Source organism: Ursus americanus, chromosome 28 (assembly GCF_024610735.1).
Source record: "Ursus americanus isolate L20-20 chromosome 28, mUrsAme1.1.p, whole genome shotgun sequence".
In the NCBI taxonomy this organism is placed as follows: Eukaryota; Metazoa; Chordata; class Mammalia; order Carnivora; family Ursidae; genus Ursus; species Ursus americanus.
Window position 1 is genome coordinate 18,479,455 of NC_142154.1, and position 21,110 is coordinate 18,500,564.

General features: G+C 46.2%; 1 protein-coding gene across 4 annotated transcripts in view; it reads right to left on the reverse strand.

Annotated features, from left to right (window-relative positions):
- Positions 1-16,310, reverse strand: part of SELENOS (selenoprotein S) — a 53,139-nt gene extending 36,829 nt beyond the window's left edge. Inside the window, exons 1-5 of one of the 4 annotated variants that reach the window (XM_045795378.2) lie at positions 16,162-16,310; positions 15,349-15,483; positions 13,264-13,370; positions 9,909-10,077; positions 3,115-7,949 (exon numbers count right to left, since the gene is read on the reverse strand). In XM_045795378.2, the coding sequence (XP_045651334.2) occupies positions 7,864-7,949; positions 9,909-10,077; positions 13,264-13,370; positions 15,349-15,483; positions 16,162-16,237 (573 nt within the window). In that variant the 5' untranslated portion in view covers positions 16,238-16,310 and the 3' untranslated portion in view covers positions 3,115-7,863. Of the gene's footprint in view, positions 1-3,114; positions 7,950-9,908; positions 10,078-13,263; positions 13,371-15,348; positions 15,484-16,018 lie in introns of those variants that run through there. The other 3 variants (XM_087856720.1, XM_087856719.1, XM_045795379.2) reach the window with 3 other exon arrangements.
- Positions 16,311-21,110: the final 4,800 nt, after the last annotated feature.

Genomic DNA, 21,110 nt, shown 5'->3' on the forward strand with positions numbered 1-21,110 from the left:
TGGGATTGACCTATTATAAATACTGCCCACACTGAATTATGCATTAATGTGATACCCTTAACTTTTCCTGTTTGTCCTTATAAGAAAGACCAGCATTCCTGGTTTGTTTTTGAAAACCACATTTGAATTTACTATACACCTGTCCTTAGGCACATTTATTATGTCTTCTAGCATTTGTTTCTCTTCTGTTAAAGTCCTTTGTCCGAAATTTGTCTCACACTTTAGTGCCAGGATAAACTCTCTCTCCGCAAATGTCTGGCATCTTTCTTTTTTCTAATAATGAGAAGCAAACAACTTGTAGTTCCCTGTTTGCCTTGGCTACTGAGCAACCCAGAACAAGTTTAAATGCTCAATAACAGGAACTATATGAGGTCTTTTTCCTTCTTTCTTTGTCCTCATTTTATAAGGCTCTTTTACCAGCCTCACTGTCCACAGTACCCTTTACTGTAAACCACCTTGGAGCCAGAGCATTTGCAGCACATAGTACAGGCGTCACCATCTGGGTCCCCTGCCAAGGCATCATGGGGCAGCCCCTTACCCCTATGCAAGGCTCCAGCTCTCTACTCTCCCTTGCTGCCTCAAGCCTGGTGGTGTCAATGACCTCTGGAGTGTTGCCAGCCCTGGGCCACCAAACCTTCCCTTCTTCATCTCCCTAAACCCTGCCCATGCTTTTGTATGCAGTCCCTTTATTAGGGTCTTCTTGATTACCCAGTTCATGCAGGCCATCTGTTTCTAGCCAAGACCCTGTCTGCTACCTACAGTGAATGTCCTGGGAGTGGGTCTGAGAAACAGACCCTCAAAATGGGACTGGGGACAATGCTGCATTGCTCACATATTTAAGGAGTGAGCAATGGGACACTGGTAAGCCATGGCATATAGTGGCACCTCAGGCATTCAAGGTGTCACTGGTGAGGTCATAGGAGAGGAGAGCAAAGCAATAGGAGATCCAAGGGCTGAGAAAGAGTCCCTGTGGCAAAAAAAGGGACTGGAAAGACAGTGAGGTCACCTGGCCACTTTTTTTTTTTTTAAGATTTTATTTATTTATTTAACAGAGAAAGAGACAGCCAGTGAGAGAGGGAACACAAGCAGGGGGAGTGGGAGAGGAAGAAGCAGGCTCCCAGTGGAGCATGGAGCCGGATGTGGGGCTCGATCCCAGGACCCCGGGATCACACCCTGAGCCGAAGGCAGACGCTTGATGACTGAGCCACCCAGGTGCCCCCTGGCCACTTCTGATGGCCCCTGAGTATATAGGGAGGACAGGGAGAAGGACAAACTAAAGGTAGCTATTTATGGTCAATGCAGAACCCAAGTGGGAAATCAGAAAGCCCTGATGGAATTCCTGCATTGTCTGTGGTTGCGGGAGAGATTGGCTGGGGCCTGACTGCAAGGGTTGCAGAGCTGCATTGCCAGTTAAATGCTCAGCCCTGTCTGGTCTCTCACACTAAGGGCACTGATGGGAAAGAGTGCACCCTGAGCTATGTGTTGACACAGAGGAGACTGAAAACTTTGACCTCTAAATCCCTTTGCCTCAGCCCCAGCCAGTCTCCCCCTACAGGAACATCTTTCCATGAACACACCTGGGGCAGCTGCCTCTCCTGCTAATGCTGATTACAACCTCAGGACTCACCCCTTCCCCTCCTTAGGGCCTCCAGGCCACAGGAAAAGTTTGATCCCAGCATATCCCAGATGGAAGTTACCAGGCCTGCCATGGGAGGGCAGAGCTATACACCGAAATGCGTGGCAGGACCTCATCCATCTGTCCTGGCAGGAGTCTGGGAAGAATCAAAATAATGGACTCCAACGGTGTCAGACAATGAATTATAAAAGGATCGCTGGAGCCAAACTTCTCAAAATGGAATCCAGGGTTTAATGTGTTGGCTGGAGCCCTCTGGAATGGTGTTCAAATCTGCTAGACTCCTTACCTGACGCCTGTGGTCAAAGTGGCTTAGATTCAGCACCCCCAGATGCTGGCCTGAATGGACTGTTTAAGGATCCCTGCAGCTCATACAGGTCAGCCTCTTCCGGCAAGAAGGGTGGAGAGTGGGTATGGAGAGGTAAACGGAAATTACCCAGCACTCTCACGATCGCTATCCTTGTTAGTGATAAACACTGATGCCTCCTCATGACCGCCATCTTTAATGTGTTGATGAAGGGGTGTCCGCAGGGCCACTCCTGGAGGGCATCATTGAGGAGTGCGCTGTAGGCCACTGTACTAGCTTCCTTTGGCTGCCATAACAAATTGCCACTAACTGGGTTTTCTTCTCTTACAGTTCTAAAGGGTAGAGTCTAAAACTGAAGTGTTGGCATGGCCATGCTCTCTCCAAAGCCCCTAGGGGAGGATCCTTCCTTGTCCTTTAAAGGCATTCCTTGGCTTGGGGCTGTTTCACTCCAACCTCTGCCTCTATCTTCACATGGTTGTCTTCTGTGTGTCCTTTCTTCTTCTAAGGACATCAATTGTTATGAGCTGAATTGTGTTCCCCAGAAGTCACATGTTGGAGCCTTAACCTCCAGTACCTCAGAATGTGACGGCATTTGGTCTTTATTTTTTTTTTTTTTAAAGATTTTATTTATTTATCCATTTGACAGAGATAGAGACAGCCAGCGAGAGAGGGAACACAAGCAGGGGGAGTGGGAGAGGAAGAAGCAGGCTCCCAGCAGAGGAGCCTGATGTGGGGCTCGATCCCATAACACCGGGATCATGCCCTGAGCTGAAGGCAGACACTTAACACGCTGTGCCACCCAGGCGCCCCGGCATTTGGTCTTTAAAGACATAAGGTCTTTAAAGACATAATTACATTAAAATGAGGCCTTAGGGTGGGCCCTAATCCAACCCGACTGGTCTCTTTAAAAGAGGAGATTGTGACACACAAAGGAGCACATCCACAGAGAAAAGACCATGTGAAGAGGCAAGAGGGTGGCCATCTCTGAGACAGGAGCAGAGCAAACCTGCAGACAGCTTTGACTTCCAGCCTCCAGATCAGAATCGTGAGAAGAGACTTCTGTTAAGCCACCCAGTCTCTGGTGCTGTTATGGCAGCCCTAGCAGCTGGTACACAATCACATTGGATTAGGGCCCACCCTAATTCAGTAGGACCTTGAATGATCTCGTTTTAACTTTTTTCTTTTTTTTTTTTTAAAGATTTTATTTATTTATTTAACAGAGATAGAGACAGCCAGCGAGAGAGGGAACACAAGCAGGGGGAGTGGGAGAGGAAGAAGCAGGCTCATAGCGGAGGAGCCTGATGTGGGGCTCGATCCCATAATGCCGGGCTCACGCCCTGAGCCAAAGGCTGACGCTTAACCGCTGTGCCACCCAGGCGCCCCGTTTTAACTTTTTTCTAAAAAAGATTTTATTTACTTGAGAGAGAGAGCACGCAAGAGAGAGCATGAGTTGGGGGAGAGGCAGATGGAGAGAGAGGCAGGCTCCCCACTGAGCAGGGAGCCGGATGCGGGGCTAGATCCCAGGACTCCAGGATCATGACCTGAGTCGAAAGCAGATGTTTAACTGACTGAACCACCCAGATGCCCCACACCTCATTTTAACTTGATCACATCTGCAAAGACCCTATTTCCAAATGAGGCCACATTCATAGGTCCCAGGGGTTAGGATTTCCAACATATCTTTTGGAGGACATATTTCAACCCATTAACAGCCACTAGGGAATCAGCTGATTAGCTGATATGTTGTCCCCAGGAACCCCAGCTTTCAGCCAAGTTCAGCCACTGAGAGACACTGGCATAAACCTGTTGGTGGGAAAGGGGGGGGGGGTCAGAGTACTTATTCTCGTTCCTTCTCACTGGGAAGTGAGAGTCGGCTCGCTCTCCTGCAGGCCTGTCTCTCTCAGGCGGCTTTCGCCATACAGGCCCTCTCTCCCTCTGCAGGTTCCGGTAGTTGTTTTTTGTGCAATCTACAGGCTTGGGGGGGGGGGAGAGGGCAGAGGGGAAGAGGACATCAACGGCTCCCCAGTGTTGTCAGCTGTCCCCAGTACTGTACCCTCCCTCCCTGGTTTCCCTAAACCCCATCCACACCTCTGCAGTTAGCTCCTTCACGGACTACTCCTCCATCAACTGGACTGAGCGAGCCATGTCTCCTGTTGGGCCCTGCCGATTACCAGGCCATTTTCTAGGCTCCTTTTGGGATTAGGGCGTGGTGTATTTATCAGAGCAGTATTCTTCCCCTTTGCTAGGCAATTCTCCTGACTATAAATCTTGGGGATGGTCCTTAAGGATCAAGTGAGGGCAGCCTTGATCCAGACTGGGGATTTCATAGGCTGAAAGATGGATATTACAAGATCCAAGAGGATTTACAGTATTTCCACTGCAAATGGCCAGCTTCCTTCCCTTCTCTGCATCTTATACATGGTTTTTGCTTCTTTCATTGAGAAGCAGTCTTTCTCCACCCTTTGCATCGGGCCTGGACTTAGGAATTGCTTTGGCTGATGGGATGGTAGCCAATGTGAAGCAAACAAACTTGGAAAGGTTAAGCACACTATTCTTAGAACAGAACCACCATGTGAACAAGCCCAGCTGGGCTGCCAGAGATTGAGAAACACATGGCCCAGTCACCTGCTGCCCAGCTGAGAGCCAGCCAACCAGTGAGTAAGGTGTTTGTACATTTGTGGTTGCCACAACACCACTGATACTGGTTACCTTCTGGCCTTTTCTAACTTCCTCTAACTCCAGTGTTTAGCGGTCAGAAGGTGAGAAAAAAAAGCGCTGAGGAGTGGCCAGAAAAGTAGGAGATAACCAGTCACGTGCAGTGGAGTCCTAGAAGTCAAGAGAGCAGTGTTTCTCAAGGAGTGCTCAATTATCGCAAATGATGCTTGCTTAAGGTGAGTATCGAGAATGATCCATCAGACTTAATACCACAGGCGACCTTAAGAAGAGCTTTGGTGAGGAAGAGGAACAGGAAAGAGAATACAGAAAACTTTTCCAGGGCGGGAACTGACAAAGGGAGCAGTGTAGGCAGTCTCCAGAGTAAAACCCAGTGTGTGGTGCTATGCAGACAAGAAAGGGAAGGCTGCAAGGAGGAGTCAAGTGCTACCAGACCAAATAAGGTGTGACCAAGAGTTCCACCAGTTTGAAATCTGATGACACAGCCTGGTCAGTGTGAAGCAGAGGGTAGGGCAGGATGGAAGAGGACAGGTGGAGACAACTAAAAGCTTGCGCTACAGGGAAGGGCACCACAAGGAGCCAGGGCTTTGTTTATACAATATGGCCTTGATCTTGTTTGAATGCAAAGCATGTGAATATTTGGTGAAGAGTAGTAGAGATGGCAGAGGGGAAGGGAGAGGAAGGAGAGGCAAGAGTGGAGTCCATGAGGAGGGGATGGGATCCAAATGGCTGTCTTTCTCCCCATGTACAGAAGCAGGTGCACTGGCCAAAGACAGAACTCTAGCTACTGGTTTCAACTGATGATTCACTTGTATTTTGCCCACGAATCTACTAACATTGCTCCAGGATCAGGAAGGACTGGGTCACACATTCATCACTGAAAACTTATACCTCCCAAGTGTCTATCATACCAGTTCCAAGCTGCCATCCCAGCTGCAGCCCCTCTGCCGAGGCATGAGGCAGTGTCCTGGCCAGTTCGACATGGCTCCAACATGGCTCTGACATGGCTCTCCCGGCCCTAGCCCACTCCCTTCTTCCCCAAAGGCCTCAGGTTCTGGCCCTCCTTCTCATCCTTTCAAGAGGAGAGCAAGACCCACTTTCCCTGGCTACCTCCGTCCACCCTTCTGGATGCTTTCTGCCCTAGGATTGTAGCACACAATTTTCAACCATTAATAATATTAATTAATAACCAAATATTAACTATAAATATTAATAATGCTACTTTCCCACATAACTGGTTCATTAGCCAGATAGCTCTCCACCCTGGTTATCCATAGCCCCTGGCTATTAGGAACACAAGGGTAAAGTCAACCGTGGTGATCAAGGCTCAGAATTCAAGCATCGTTTCTTCCCATGTGCTCATGACTCACTAATTTCTACATTTATGGAAAAAATGAGGCTTGAGGGAAATGAGTCACATCTCAGAGTATACTAAAACATGCCCTTCTACTTCTAAAATGAATCACAGAGAGCAACTTAACACACGTTTTTCAGCTACAGAATATACATGAAGGAAAGAATTATTAAAAAGTTCCTTTAGAGCCCACAAGGGACTCTCTCAATGTAAACAACAAATCTGGACGAAATACTTTAATCCAAGTCTGAAACTTCCCATGCTGTAAATCTTCTATGCTGGTTAAAAGCCAATCTAGTTAAAAACTGGAAACTGGGATCTCCTAAACCTCACAGGCCCCACCCTTGTTTTCACTGACCCTCTCTTCTGTCTGGAACCCCCACTGTTCCCACCCAAAATTAAACTCAAATGTCTCCGGACTCAAATTCTTAGTCTGGACTATTCCAACCTATTTGTAAATACACTGATCTTCATGTGTCCTGTTTTTGTTCTCCCCAACCCTCCACAAGAGACTGTAAATTCCACAGGACCAGACTATATTTTTTCCTTTATATATATCAAGAAGACAACCTCAGAATACTTCACACACACCAGATACTCAACAGATGTTGACTAATTTATATACGAGACCACTCTAGAATACTTTTCTGGCTAATTACCACTATTCTGCAGGTTAATTTTGTTTCTTCTTATGATCTTGACTTGACAGCAGGATCAGTAAACTACAGTATGTAGGCCAAATCCAGCCCATGAGCTAAGAATCTTTTGTTTTGTTTTCCACATTCCTTAAAAAAGTGTGCAAACCCTGGGTGATGGACATTAAGGAGGGTACATGATATGATGAGCCCTGGGTATAAGACTGATGAATCACTTACCTCTACCTCTGAAACTAATAATACATTTTATGTTAATTAACTGAATTTAAATTTAAATTAAAACAATTTTTTTAAAGAGTACACAAACCCAACACTATTCTCCTGCACAGCCTGAAGTATTTACTCTCTGGCTCTGTGTAGTGTACTCCTGAAAGGGCCTCTAGATAAGAATATAACAAATGAGTCATGGTGCAAACGCAATGACCAACAGGGCGCTCAGAAACCCGGCTGGCCCTCGAGACACCTCGACAAGATGTTTGTTTATCCTATTAATTTAGCAACTCACCTCCGAGCACCCGATTCAGTGGACAAACCGCGAGGGATCTGCTGACTCTGGGAATCACTGTGGCTGACTGTCACTCACCTTGCTCACCACAGGTGAGAAACAGTGAGTAGGGAAAATAAGTAATAACAGGAGGTTGTGGAATGATAAAAAGCTGTTTAACATTTGGTAGACAAATTCAAGTTCTTTCAAGAACTTTCCTTGAATTTAATAAAGATGCGAAAAATGTTTTTTGCATTTTTTTAATATTTACAGTTCCTTTTTTTTTTTTTTTTTTACAAAGTTCTGTACATAAAAATAAATATACAGAAACAACCCCATCAACTGTGCATCAGTAATCCTCGCTGGTGGGCTCACCATTTACAAGGAAGACATCATTCAACGCAACCTGTCACAGAGACTGTCCTACCAGCAAGGACTTCTAACGTGAAGAACCATCAGTAGGTCTCTTTTATCAAGATTGTTAATCACCTGGAGGGCTTTATCTACCAACTAGCAATTACCCATGAAATCAATGAATGCAGTCACCAGCTTTAGTGAAGTGTGACCAACTGTCACTACTGCTAGTGGTGATGTCTCTATCCTATGCTGACTTCAACCGTTAAAGATGCAGTGTAGTTAAGAACAGAAATAAACCCACTCCCCTTGGCTAGTCGCTGTGAAAAGTGTGCGTAAGGCAATTGAATTGAGGGTTACGGATTCATCTTGCTAATGTCACAAGCGACACTAACAAGATTCTTAGCCTCATCCACCAGATGAGGGGCCTCTGCGTCCAGGCCTCCAGGAGCAGGCTCCACCTCCTTCACCAGACAATGGGTTGTAACCTGGGACAAGAGAAAGGAAGCAAAACAGTTCTGGGAACATTCTGTGTAAAACAGAAAATTGTGAACCTGACATGAAATATTCTCACAGACCTTTACATAAAACTTTTAGCTACCATGTAAAAAAAATACTCATTCTGTGATTGTACCTTGAATTGACTGTCTGGTGGGAACAAAAGAAGCCATCTAGCTTCTTGGCCTTAACTCCTCAGAAACGTAAAAACTCCCCAAAACACACAAGAAATTTGCCCAAAAAACGTCTCAAGATGGCTGGATTTAAGTATATGAAGGCTTCTGCTACAGTGCTTAATAAAATGTATACATTCAAATAAGGACTGTGCAAGCTACAGAAAATCAATTTAAAAAAAAATCAAAACAGAATGGAACTTGCCCCTTCTACCAGTCAGACCTGGGTCATGTAGGTGCCCTTGCCCTCACTCCTAACCCTGCCCACTCATTAGCTTCCCAAAGTTAATGGACATTTGGTGACCAGGTTGAGTGCTCAGGCTTTAGGCCAGTGAGACCTTAACTGAAGTGGTTTTGCTTCTGCTGTGGGTCTTGGGCAATAACTCCCCATGCCTCAGTTCCCTCAGTCTGTGAAACCAAGCTAGTCAGAGAGCATGTAGCTCAGGATTGTTGGCAACACTCAAAGAGACCACACACAGAAGCAAGTCATACGTTACATTCTCTACAACGTCCACTCCTCTCCTATATACCACCACTGTTTGCTCTAAAAAATATCCTTCCAGCAAATTTTTTTTAACAGATTTATTTTAGAGAGAAAGTCAGAGAAAACAAACATGTATGGGGGGGGGTGCGGGGCAAAGGGTGAGGATGAGAGAATCTCAAGCAGACTACTCACTGAGCAAGGAGGCGGATGCGGGGCTTGATCCCACGACCTGAGCCGAAATCAAGAGTCGGACGCCTAACCAATTGCACCCAGGGGCCCCGAGAGAAAGTTTTAAAATAGCATTTGCTTTTCAGACATATCGCTCCTCCAGCAGGCCAGCTCTGGGTTCCTGACACAAAGGGGATGGCACCCAGCCCTTAAGGGTGGCCCAGCTTGTGTCCGTGCTGCCTTAGCGCCCATATTCCAGTCTCCCTGTGGTCCTCTCAAGACGCCACGCTTCCACCCCTCTGCCTCCACAGCACCTCTGCACAGAAAGCCTCTCCTCCAACGGAGAACAAGGCATTCAGCCCAGAACTGGTTCCTCCACAATGTGTTCTGGCCCCCTGCCCCCTCCTCCCTCAGGATTCCTGTGGAACTGCTAGCAGATCACAAACATGACTTGTTTTCATTTGTGTGTGTCACGTCTTCCCAAGAGGATGTGAAAGACCTCAAGAATGGGATGGAGACAGACAGCAACCATATAACCTGGAGTGCAGGGGGTGGGGGTTGCTCACAGAAAAAATGAACATCTGTCTGTGTCTCCTTGAGAAAGTTATTTGCAAGAAACAAGGTGGCCCTGGCTAGGAAGACAAAAACCACTGTGTTCTGGCCTGTGACACTGATCTGCAAGATGGGCAAACTATCCCTCGCTCTGCTTACCTCTCCCCTTCCAGGGCTGTGGGACTAGGGTGAGATGCTTATATCCGAGGGCCGTCGTGCCAGTTACTCACTGGGGCTGTGACTAACCTCCCTTTTCAATTTCTTAGTCAATGTTTACTTTTTTTTTTCCCTTACTGATTAGACACTGAAGCCAAGGAGGTCACAGGCCTCCTGGAAGCAGGACCTACATCCACATCCTTGCCCCGGGACACTGGGCAACAGGTGCATTGGGCTCACCAGGTTGGTGACCGCCAGCCACTAAGGGGTGCTTCGCATGCGTTTCTTAATCTTCACAATCCCAACCTTAGCAATTAGCTTCAATTTATAGATAATAAAGGAAGAAACAGAATCTTGTTTTTAAAAGGTACACCTACCCTGGAATTGCTTGGAATACGTTAGTGTCTGGTACTCACCACCTCCCCGCAGAGGCTTCCTGTCAGATTTCCGTTTCGGCAGGACCGATGAAGTAGAAGGCCCAGGACCGTCTTCTTCCGGAGGCTTTCTTACATTTCCTTTGTAACTTTTCCCTTCTTGCATGCTGTCCCACATTTCAATCTTCTGTCTCCTTTTTTGTTCTTCAAGCTGAGAAAGAATTGCACATGTTACAGAATGAATTCATAAGCTGCCATCTTTCTCAAAGAAAATGCTAATTTTGGTGATTTCTTCATTTAAAAGTCCTTTAAACCAAACCTTCACCTGCATTTTCTTTAGTTAATAATACTGCTGTCATCAATGGTATGAGTTTAACTCACAGAAACTTTTTTTTTTTTAAAGATTTTATTTATTTGAGAGAGATAGAGAGAGAGTGAACATGAGCAGGGGGAGGGGGAGCGGGAGCAGCAGACTCCCCACTAAGCAGGGAGCCAGACTTGGGGCTTGTTTTTATAAACTATTAAAGAAAGCAAAAAGTGTCACGGAAAAAAGACTACCAATTCAGTTCTTCTGAAATGTGCCCAGAGGAGGACATCGTCGTGACACGAAGAACTCTGACTTGGAATGGGGGAGCGTGGCTGGCAGGCCTGCTCTGCTGCACCTGGCTGAGTTACCTCAGGAAAGCCATGTAAGCCCTCTGCTTTGCAGGCTGTGAGGATCCAAAGAGAGCAGATATGAAAGTGCTTTGAAAGTCAAGTACTACTGGAAACATAAAGGAAAATTAATCTCAGTAGAAAACTGTGCACAACAATGAGCACTTGAGAAAGCTTATAAGCACACAGCGAGCAGGCTCCCAAGGCGGGAGGGAAATCCAGCACACTGGACCTCTGCCTCTGCCTCCCACTCCTTGAAGAGCAACACGCCGGCCGGCAGCCAGCTACACATCTCACATGTGCACACGTACGTGCACTACATTTCTCATCCCCCGGGGAAGCCAGACCCCCACTGCTGCTCGCTCTGGTTCCAGGTAACTGTGATGTCACAGGGATATGTGAGGAGATGCCTTAGGAAGCACATTTCAAGAAAATTTCTCCCCGGCTTTCAGCATCCGCTGCTGCTAACCCCCAATACCTGGCACCTCGTGCTTCCATTGTCTGCAAGGATAAGAGGCCAAGGAGGAGACCATCTCTTGACCTGAAGGCTAGTCTACACTCCTAGCTGACACGCAGAACACCGGGATGGAACATGGTGGACAAATCCGGGACCGCCAACAGGACAGCTGATTCAGCTGTGGGTCGGGCAGACTCAAATCAGTTTGCTATTACTACTCTGCTTGCAAGTACAGGAGACAGAACCCCATGTGCTATAACAATCTTAAAACCGAACACAGGCTTTTGTCCCTTTCCCAATTTTGGGGGGCTCACACTACAATTATTTATTTATTTATCTGACAGAGAGCTAGAGAGAGAGCGAGAGCGAGTGAGCACAGGAGGGGGAGCAGAGGGAGAGAAAGAAGCAGGCTCGCCCCAAGCAGAGAACCCTATGTGGGGTTCGATCCCAGGACCCTGGGATCATGACCTGAGCTGAAGGCAGCTGCTTAACGACTGAGCCACCCAGGTGCCCTTCACACTACAATTTTAAAAAAACGATCTTTTCAGAAGATTATTTTCAGCTACGTCAGCGAACTGCGTAAATGATCAAGCATTTTACTAACACACACAAAAAACTCAGACAAACTGAGGGCTTCAGAGGGGAGGAGGGTGGGGGAATGGGATAGGCTGGTGATGGGTAGTAAGGAGGGCACGTATTGCATGGTGCACTGGGTGTTATACGCAACTAATGAATCATCGAACTTTACATCAAAAACCAGGGATGTACTGTATGGTGACTAACATAATAATAAAACATTTAAAAAAAAATCAAAGTGAAAAACAACAACAACAACAACAACAACAAAAAAAAAACCAAACCAAAACAAAACAAAACAAAAAAAACTCAGACCCTGAAGTCATCAGTTCTGATATGGAGAAGGAACTCAACTTACTCTATGGCTCTCAGAACGAAACAATAATAATTAAATGGTTGAAGATCAGCAAAGAAAAAAACTAAAACAGAACAGCTCAAAAATGGCATCTATGTATACTACGATGCCATTTCAATGAAAAATTTCCATGCGTGTTTATATACAGATAAATATTTCTAGAAAAATACCTAAAAATCTAATATGGAATGCTTGGGCAGCAGCAGATGGAAGAACAAGGAGATCAAAGACTTAATTTTCATGGTACAGATTTTTATAAAATGATGAATTTTTTTTTTTTACTTTGTATAAACAATGTGCTAGTACATTCTAGGTTAGTGACTGTATTTAAGTTGGAAAAAATGCAACTGAACAGTGAAGAAGGCTGCTAGGACAGGGTGACCGAGGAGGATGAATGGAGTAGGTGTGGTCTTGTTCTGTCCTTTCCTCCTGGGCTCCGGACAAGCTGGGGAGACCAGCCACGTACTGGATGACCACGCAGAAATCACAAGAGCCACTAATGGTGGCAGAAAGGCACAGGACCCTGGAGACACCACAGACACAGGCAAAAATCAACAGGAAGACCAATTTCTCTGCTGCCTTAGAGCATGCAGAGGCTTTCTTCTGAGACAATGAAGAAGGGCCCAGAAACATCTGGACCGAAACTTCTCAGAATGCAGAGTCTACAACTTGGTTGTTTCAGTTATACAGACTGGGTCACATCTGGTGGGTGGTCTTGCTCCTGCGAAGGGCAGCACAACCCACCGGACTGCTCAGGTCACTTCCAACAATTGTCCTCGGTTCTTCCTTCCCCCGCCCCCCTATCGCTCCCCAACCAAACCGCGTGCCTTTAAAAAATCGTTCAAAACTCCATCTCCTGCTCCCCATCTCAACCCTGGGTTTAGCCCACTGCCGCCCTCCCCCTGGCTCTCCTTCGATCCACTGAAGAATGGCCCCACCTAGCTAGATTGTGTGAAATACGTGGCTTGAAACAGACAATGGAACAAGAAGCTGAATGTGCACTCGGTGTGTTCAGGGGCGTGGCACTGGGACACACAGTTTTGGGTGAGAACGCTGTGTGAAGAAACCACTGAAAAGCAAAAAGGTAAATAAAAGAACACTTTTTTTAAAGAGTATTTTCCCCAGTTAAGATATTGCACAAGGAAAGTGTGCTGACCAACACTGAACTAAGTGGAATCGATTCTGCCATAATTGTTTCCAGTACCTGCCCTAATGAGCTGGGGTGGGGAGGACATACAGGCAAGCATGCTTACACACACACACACACACACACACACACACACACACTTTCTTTTACACACAAAGCAGCAAAAAATTTCTTAAGACCATGTCTTCAAACTAAAACCAGCTCATACCTGTCTTAGTTTTTCCTTATGCTTTTCAACTTGTGCATTTAATTCTTCTTGCATTTTCAAACGAGCAGCTGCTAAAGCCTCCTGCCGTTTAACAACAACATCGGGTTCTAAAATGTCAGGAAAAATTTTGAGAAAAAAAGAAACTCTTGAGGGTCCATATTATTAGAAGGATACAGAAGTACCGAAGTCAGGCAACGCAAAAACATGTACTTTACATGAAAATTTTCCTGTTGTGCATAAATTTTACTGCTTATGGGGGCAGAAGAGTATGCTATTGCCATAGTTCTTAGCTCTAGTTAAAGATCCAGGGCACCAGAAATGCCTGATAGAAACACATATTTTGGGACTCTCTCAGCAATTCCAATTCAGAGAGTCTGGCACAGCCCCGTGACTGAAATCTAAGTGGTCTGAGGGGCACCCCGAGATTCCATTCCACAACCTGGACATCTAACATCCAGTCTCTAGGATGACCAGAATTCGAGAAGACAAGGGAAGATAAAGTTTTCTGACCATTATCCATCACTTATAGAGCCCAGATCCATACCACAAAGAGGTAAAGATCCTTAGGCATTTTACACCTTGTTTCTATAGAAAAGAAAAATCCTTCCAGTTAGCATTAATGGAAATGAGCTCCCCAGCTTTATCTACGTTTATCTGCTTTGTAAAACAAAGCAGAATTATATAAATATACTGTCAAGTTCTCTATCTGCTCATCTGTTCAGACCACCATGTTAAGAATGACCACAGGGCAACTACACAGTACTGTGGCTAATTTTTAAAGAAGAAAATAAAGTAGAACTACACGTTCACATCAGCACTACCCAGAAGTATAAGCAACCATCACTACCTACACAGTGATGGAAAAAGAGCACTTAACCGAATCCACATAAAATGGGCCAAAATGTTGTGGTCCAGGTAGTTACGGTGCGTGTGTAGTGGGAGGAATGACTGGAACTCTATCTTTAGAAACAAAACAAAATTATAGTTCTACTTCACAAAAATGTAAATTTTGGTAACATTTGTAACTATCAGGTCATTCTTAGAATCAAGTGTGGATTTTTTCAACCAAATATTTCCTACAAATTGTACAACAGCACCACATAACACTTTGACTGCATGTTTACTTTTCGCAGTGCTTCATGAAAACAACTAAGCCTCTTTAAAAATGCCCAGCGTATCATCATCTTATAAACCTACTCCTCAGTTGTAAGAGCGGGTCTCGCGCTGCCAGCGCTTCACTCGTAGAGATGGTTTCACCAAGGTGACTAACGCGGTTTCCTAACACCATGGCCACCCTCTTGAAATCCTGCATCTTATGCAAGATGTGCAATTTGTAGTTTGTTGTCAGATGTACAGCCAACAATCAAAAAGACTGAAGGAATGGCAGGCCCACAGAGTTTCATGGGAGAGAGGACAGGTCTGTTTGGGTAAAGGACATTCCTAGGTCTTTGCACTGGTGATTCCTTTTGTGTTACGACGTTTGCTTTTCTCCTCGAACTAAGTAACTGTGCTGAGTCAGAAGAAGGATTTGTATTTAATTGAGCTGCCATTCTCAAAACGCTTGACATTTCTTTTAGATACGTCCTCAGAAACTAGCTTCTACCTAGCGAAAAGGCTACTGTTTCAGAGGGACTATGTTTTTGAAACAGCCAAGCGTAATTTGAAATCAGATCTGATGAGGAAGTTGTGAAAATCAAAATGTGGAGGATATAAAGAACCAAGGCTGAGTTTCTTGTCGCTCGCAATGGTTCTAAAGATTAAACAGGCAGACCCACAAGTATGGAGAAGCTGTGAAGTTTTCACTTCAATCTATCCTATAAATGAAAAACCATTTAACAAGATATGCAGTGAATGCGCTACACACCATCAAGCAGGTTTTCCATCTCGTTAAAATCTCTGAAACTAAAAAAAAAAAAAAAAAAGCTATTGCACATTCCCCAAAATCAATTACAGAAGCATAAAATGGCTTTCCTTTCATGGTGATCAGAATCATGAGCTGCTTACTCTTCCTAACACACGAACTTCTAAATACTAAAAGAAATAGGCATAAAGCCACTGCCTTCCTTTCTCTTATCAGGCACTAACCCACAGCAGCCGCCGCTCGGTCCAGCTGCCTCTGCCTCAAGGCCCTCAGCCGGGTGGAAAGCTTCTGAAACACCACGTAGAGAAGGATGCAGCTGAAGACGATGTACCAGCCATAGGTGGCTAGCAGGGAGCCCACTGAAAAGAAAAACACAGTTTTCAAGAAACTGAAAGTCATAGCACTACTAGACTTTTCCATAAAATTCAACTAAGACAAAGGTGCTCCTGCCCTCAAAACCCTCCGGGTCTAGCCGAGGAAATGGCCTCCCAAGTAGGCAGTTAAAATAGAAGCGAGCACAATTCAGGGGTCACCGAGGAGGAACTTCTCAACCATCCGGGGAGTTGAGGGGTAAGTCCGGAGGATGGAGGGCACCGCAAAGCGGGTTTTGATGGGTGAAGGGAAGTCTATCCGACTCGGGAGGGCAAAGCCCTTCAGACCTCAGGAACTTATAGAAAGGGGTGGCCGTGGGGGCCGATACGGCGCCGGGTATGGGTTGGGGGTGGGGTGACGCGAGGCCTGGAGGAAAATGCCCAGGGCCGAGTGGTCCCAGTCACCGCAACTTGGAAGGGCTTGCTTCGCATAAAGGATTCGACAAAAAGAGGCCCGACGGCGCCGCCCAGAGAAGTGCCACTCCCGGACAGCCACCGCGCGCGTTCCAGGCCCTTCCCGGACCTGCGTGCGGCGCCACCCGGATGCCGGCCAGGCCTCCCCAGGCCTCCCCAGGCCCCGCCGGGCGCGCAGCAGAGGACGACCCACCGAACATGGCGGCGCCCGGGTGAGCTGGCGGTACGAGCCCGTGGCCCGCGGCGACTCACCCGTGACGTGCAGGTAGCGCAACCCCTCTGTCTCCAGGGCCGGCCGCGCGGACAGCTGTTGCCCGTCCCACTCCATGTCCACCGCAAGGCAGCGACGCCCGTCCGCGTCAGCTGGAGTCTTCGCCTTCCGGCCCGCCCCTACGTACACGTGGCGTGCTCCCGGGACCAGCGTCCCGGAGTCCCGGCCAATCGTGGCGCGACCCGGCCCTGAAGCTCGGCCAATCACAGCGAGGGCGTGGCCAAATGGGCGGGGCCTGGAGAGCCGGGCGGGGAGGTGCCAGACAGCCCCAGGCCTACGGCGCATCTTGGAGGCGGCTGGCGTCACTGTTCGCGGGAGAGAAGCCGCCTGACGGATCTCCGGGCCGACTCCTTCTGGCAGGTTTACTTCAGTACTGATTGCACACCGAGGTCACGGGGTTTAGGGGCCGCTTGGAAACAGGATTTGCGCCCACATCCTTGCCCCGGACTCATTGGGCAATAGAACTCGGCAGGCAGGCTCCCGGCAGATGAGGGTTTGCTGCCAAGGCCCGCCCTCAAGGCGTGCGGATAGATAAAACCCTGGCAGCCTTCTCCTCCAGCTGCCCCGGTTACATTTCAGGCTAAGAAGTCCCGCCGACCCTCACGGTCCTCCTCCGCTCCAGAGCCAAAACCTCTTGGGAAAGAATTAAATTGGTGGCTCCGACCCACATCGGCGCCTATTAGGTGTCACAAGGCAGTAATAGTTGTTTATAATAGTTTTCCGGCTGTTTACTCGCCTGCAAAGCCCTCCTCCACCGCCTTCCACTCCTCTCCCGTCACTACTGCTCGGAGGCCTACTTGAAATTTGAGCTTGAGTGTTTTTGGAGAAGGCTTCGAAGTCAACACGCCTAGCTGTGTCTCCAAAGGAGCGTTGAGAATCGGGAATACAGTCGTGAAAAGACGGCGAACGGGATGACGTCAAAGCTCTTCCTCACCTTGAAAATGAGCTCTTGAAATGGGGAAATTGAGGACTCTGGATTTTGTTAATTAAGGCTGTGAAGACAGCCAGATCTGATGAATTTAGGAGGGAGAAATTTTATTCCCTCCTTGATGTTTTCCTCTCACTTGTAAAAGGTGATGGACCATCACTCTTTTTTAGTGGTTTCCCACTCAATCTGGCATCTTGCAAGAGCTCGATGTGCTAAAACTGAACTATATTTGGGATCAGCTTTAAATATACCTTGTGTATAAACAGTGATAAACTAGTCAGGAGATGGGGGTTGTCCAACTTGTTTGGTTACACTCTGGACACTAGGTACACTATACCATAGGAGTCACTTCACAGAAGTAGTTGGTGAGGCCCTCTTTCCTCTCAAAGGGTTAATATCCTGAAAAGGGATCTGGCTCAAGTTTCAATTAAAGCTTGGTTAAGTTCATTTTTTTATAGTAACTTAGTGGTTAAGATTGCTGGTGACTTGGGTTGGCTAAGAAGGTTTTTAACAGACAGTTCCCTACCCTGCCAAAAGGTGTTAGTTTAAGATGTGAAAGCTTCAAGAATGTGCAGTGAACATCATTTTAGAGCTCACAGTGTAGCTCAGGAATTAAAACAGCTGGAGTAGCTGTGAAGGAAGATCCTACCTCACAGAGATCCTACTTTACCATTGCCAGCTTTCCAACCAAGTCAATGAATTAAGTTAACCTGCATATCATAAAAATGTCAAAATGTTGCATCTGGCTCAATGGGGGAGAAGAGTTTGCCTTATTTGCCTTGTTCACCCACCGACCTGCAGTGTCTACAGGTATGAAGAGGGAATAAATTTAACATTTAGTTTCTATCATTTAAACAAAAATACTGAGTAATTCCTGTCACTCAGGACTTTCTGATATAAAATAGAAACCAGCACAATAATGAAAATAATGCACATTTTTAAACACCAAGAATAAAGTACCTTTGCATACTATTATAAACTAGTGTCTCTTACATATATTCACAGTATGATGAATAGTATATTCAACTAAAATCTAACTGATCTTGAATTACTAGGATGCAAGGGTAAAGGGGTTTTGCTTCAGTTCCTAGCACAATGCTGTACTTAAATTCCCGCTGATAGAAGTTATTCTTCCTAGCCAGGCTTATGAGTTACCTTTGTCCCTTTAATCAGGGTGTATCATTTCACCTAGCATATCTAGAACCATAAAGTTATTTCAGCACACCCTTTGTTCAATACAATTGCTCAGCGGTTATTTGCAAAAACAGGACAAAGATCTCCTAACCAGTCACAGACCATGGTAGATTAAATGATTGGCCCTAATTCAGCATTCCTTCTTACATCCATATCCTTGTAATAGCCTCAAAGTGGAAGGAGTAATATTTGCCCATCCTTTGACTTTGGACTTGGCCAGGTGGCTTGCTTAATGACAAGTGGGCAGATGTACAGTGAGTCAGTTTTGAGTGTAAGTCTTAAGAAGCCTCTAGTGTTTCCTCCTTGTGCTATTGCCCAGTTAGCTGACTTGCCCAAGAATGAGATATGCAAAGCTGAGCCACCCTATTTAAGCTTCAGACCAGCAATGAAAAGCAGAGCCAGCTGTGAGAATAAATGGTGGTTGTCACTTAAAGCCTGAGTTTTGGAGTGGTTTGTTACGCAGCATTATTGTGGCAATAGCTAACTGGTGAATTGTCCAACCTCACCCCTTCACAAAAGTGTATGGACAGGATTAAAGGAGTTGGTGGCTGTTTCTCACACTTGAATGATCCTTCCAATGACATTCTTGTAGATTCCTACTGTGGCATTTAAAGATTTATTCACTTATTTTTTGAAGATTTTATTTGTCAGAGAAAGAGAAAGACAGCACAAGTAAGCGCAAGCAGGCAGAAGGAGAAGCAGGCTCCCCACTGAACATGAAGCCTGACATGGGGCTTGATCCCAGGACCCCGGGATCATGACCAGAGCTGAAGGAAGACGCTTAACCTACTGAGCCTACTCAGTCACCCACCAATGTGGCATTTAAATTATGTTAAATACCTACATATATAAAACTATATATATATGTAGATATAACTACATACATTTCCTAAATTTATAGTTCTTAGAACCTCAAAACCTACTAATTACAAATGCTGTTACAGGATTTCCTTCTTCGGTGCCCCGGTTCTTGGTCACGCCACTCCAAAGAATGAAGAGGTAGACAAGATCAAGAGTGGCCGGCAACAAAGCAAAGTTTATTGAGTGATAAAGTGATGGCACAAAGCTCCCGAAGACAGAGGGGATCCCAGAGGGTTGCCATCCGCGTTTCCAAGTCTAGGGGTTTTTATGGGCTTTTGTTGGAGGGCTGTTTTAATCTGATTAACCCTCCCTACGCCTGTCATCCAATCAGGTTTTTGTCATCTATCTATCATGGGGGGGAAGGGTGGAGGGCTCCTTCCACGACCGTGTAAAATACTTCTAAGGGTGGTTTCCTCTTAGGCGGTGGTGGGGGCGGGGTCCCAGCCTGCCTTTCTTCCAACTACCCTTCATCAATACTACAAAACTAATATTCAAATCAACATCTTAATGTAGCTGCACAGAAATAAAGTTCTTTTAAGTGTTGCCATAACTATGGCACTGGTACAAATTTCTACTATAACATGATAGACGTTACCTTTGATTGAACCTCATGTTCTGCAAAATTGCACATTGAAACCATAAGGCTTCCGGGAAAAACTGGGTTGAGGCAAAGTCCATTTTTTCTGGTCCTGAGACACACAGATATTGGTGGAGCTCTGAGCAAAGGAGCCCTCATATTCATCTTGTCAATATTTGCAAAATCCTCACTTGGGACAATAGCATAAACACTGTAACAAGATCTCCTTTTGTTTTTTCTAAGCAGCTTCAAATCATTAACTATGAGTCATTAAACTCTTTGGTGCCAAAGTAATCCTGTTTAGTCCAGATCCACTTAGGCAATGGCACCAAAGTCTCGTATTATTGCTAAGGACTGCCCACAATCAAAGCCAGGACCTGAAGAGGTAAGGAATGTGACTGGAAGGAAATGAAATGCAACCAGTTGGTTATTACTGAGGGTAGTGACCAGAGGCTCATTCAGGGTCCCCTTAATAGGTGGCTCACAAATGATGGCAGCAGGGAGCCTCCTGACTAGGATGGCAATAGCTTTCCTGGATCTTAAGCGTGGAGAAGAAAACTGGACTCATTCTAGTTGTCCTGTCAGAAGCAGACGTGTCGGGTTAATGTGCATTAACAGATAGGCTCTGTGGAAGCAGAAAGGCAGCCTCATGGCTTCCGTCATTAAAGATGTTGAAGCTAAATTCTAAGCCAGCCCAGGAAGATATCTAAGACCACCCCCAAACCCACCCCCAAGGCCTTCTGTTCTGATCCCCTGTACATTTAGTAACGTTCTATACCCAGAGGGCACCTTGGTGAGGGCAACAGCAGAGCATCAATTGCAGTTATCTTCCTCTCAAATTCAATTAATTTCTAGTTTATAAATCCATCTATTTAGTTCCTGGGTGCCTACATGCCTCAGGAAGACATTAAAAAACATCAACCTCCCAATCTGTCAAGGGGAGGGTAAAATATTAGAACAGAACAAGGCACTCTGGTTCGGGTCACCAGTAAATGGGTCACAGGAAACTGTTCCTGAAGGAGTTGAAAGATGTCAGGAAGACATTAAGGAAGTGGTGAGAGGGAAGGCTGGAAATCCTCTGGGGAGCCTTGTCCTCTGATGGACAGCACCTGGGAACCTACTGGAAGTGCAGACCAGCCCCCACAGGATCTTGCATTTGAACAAGGTGCCCTGGAAGTTCACTGTCCAGTGCGGTTGGAAAGCACTGGTTTAGGGTCATACTGAGGAAATCTGCAGGCCAAGTTCTCCTGATACCCAAGTTCCATCTCCTTTCTGAACGCTCTGCCCTCTTCTTTTCTACGGAATGGAGGTTTAGGCCCACTGTTGCCCAAGGGTCCGTCTTCCCAGCTAGGCTGTCAGCTCCTTGAAGG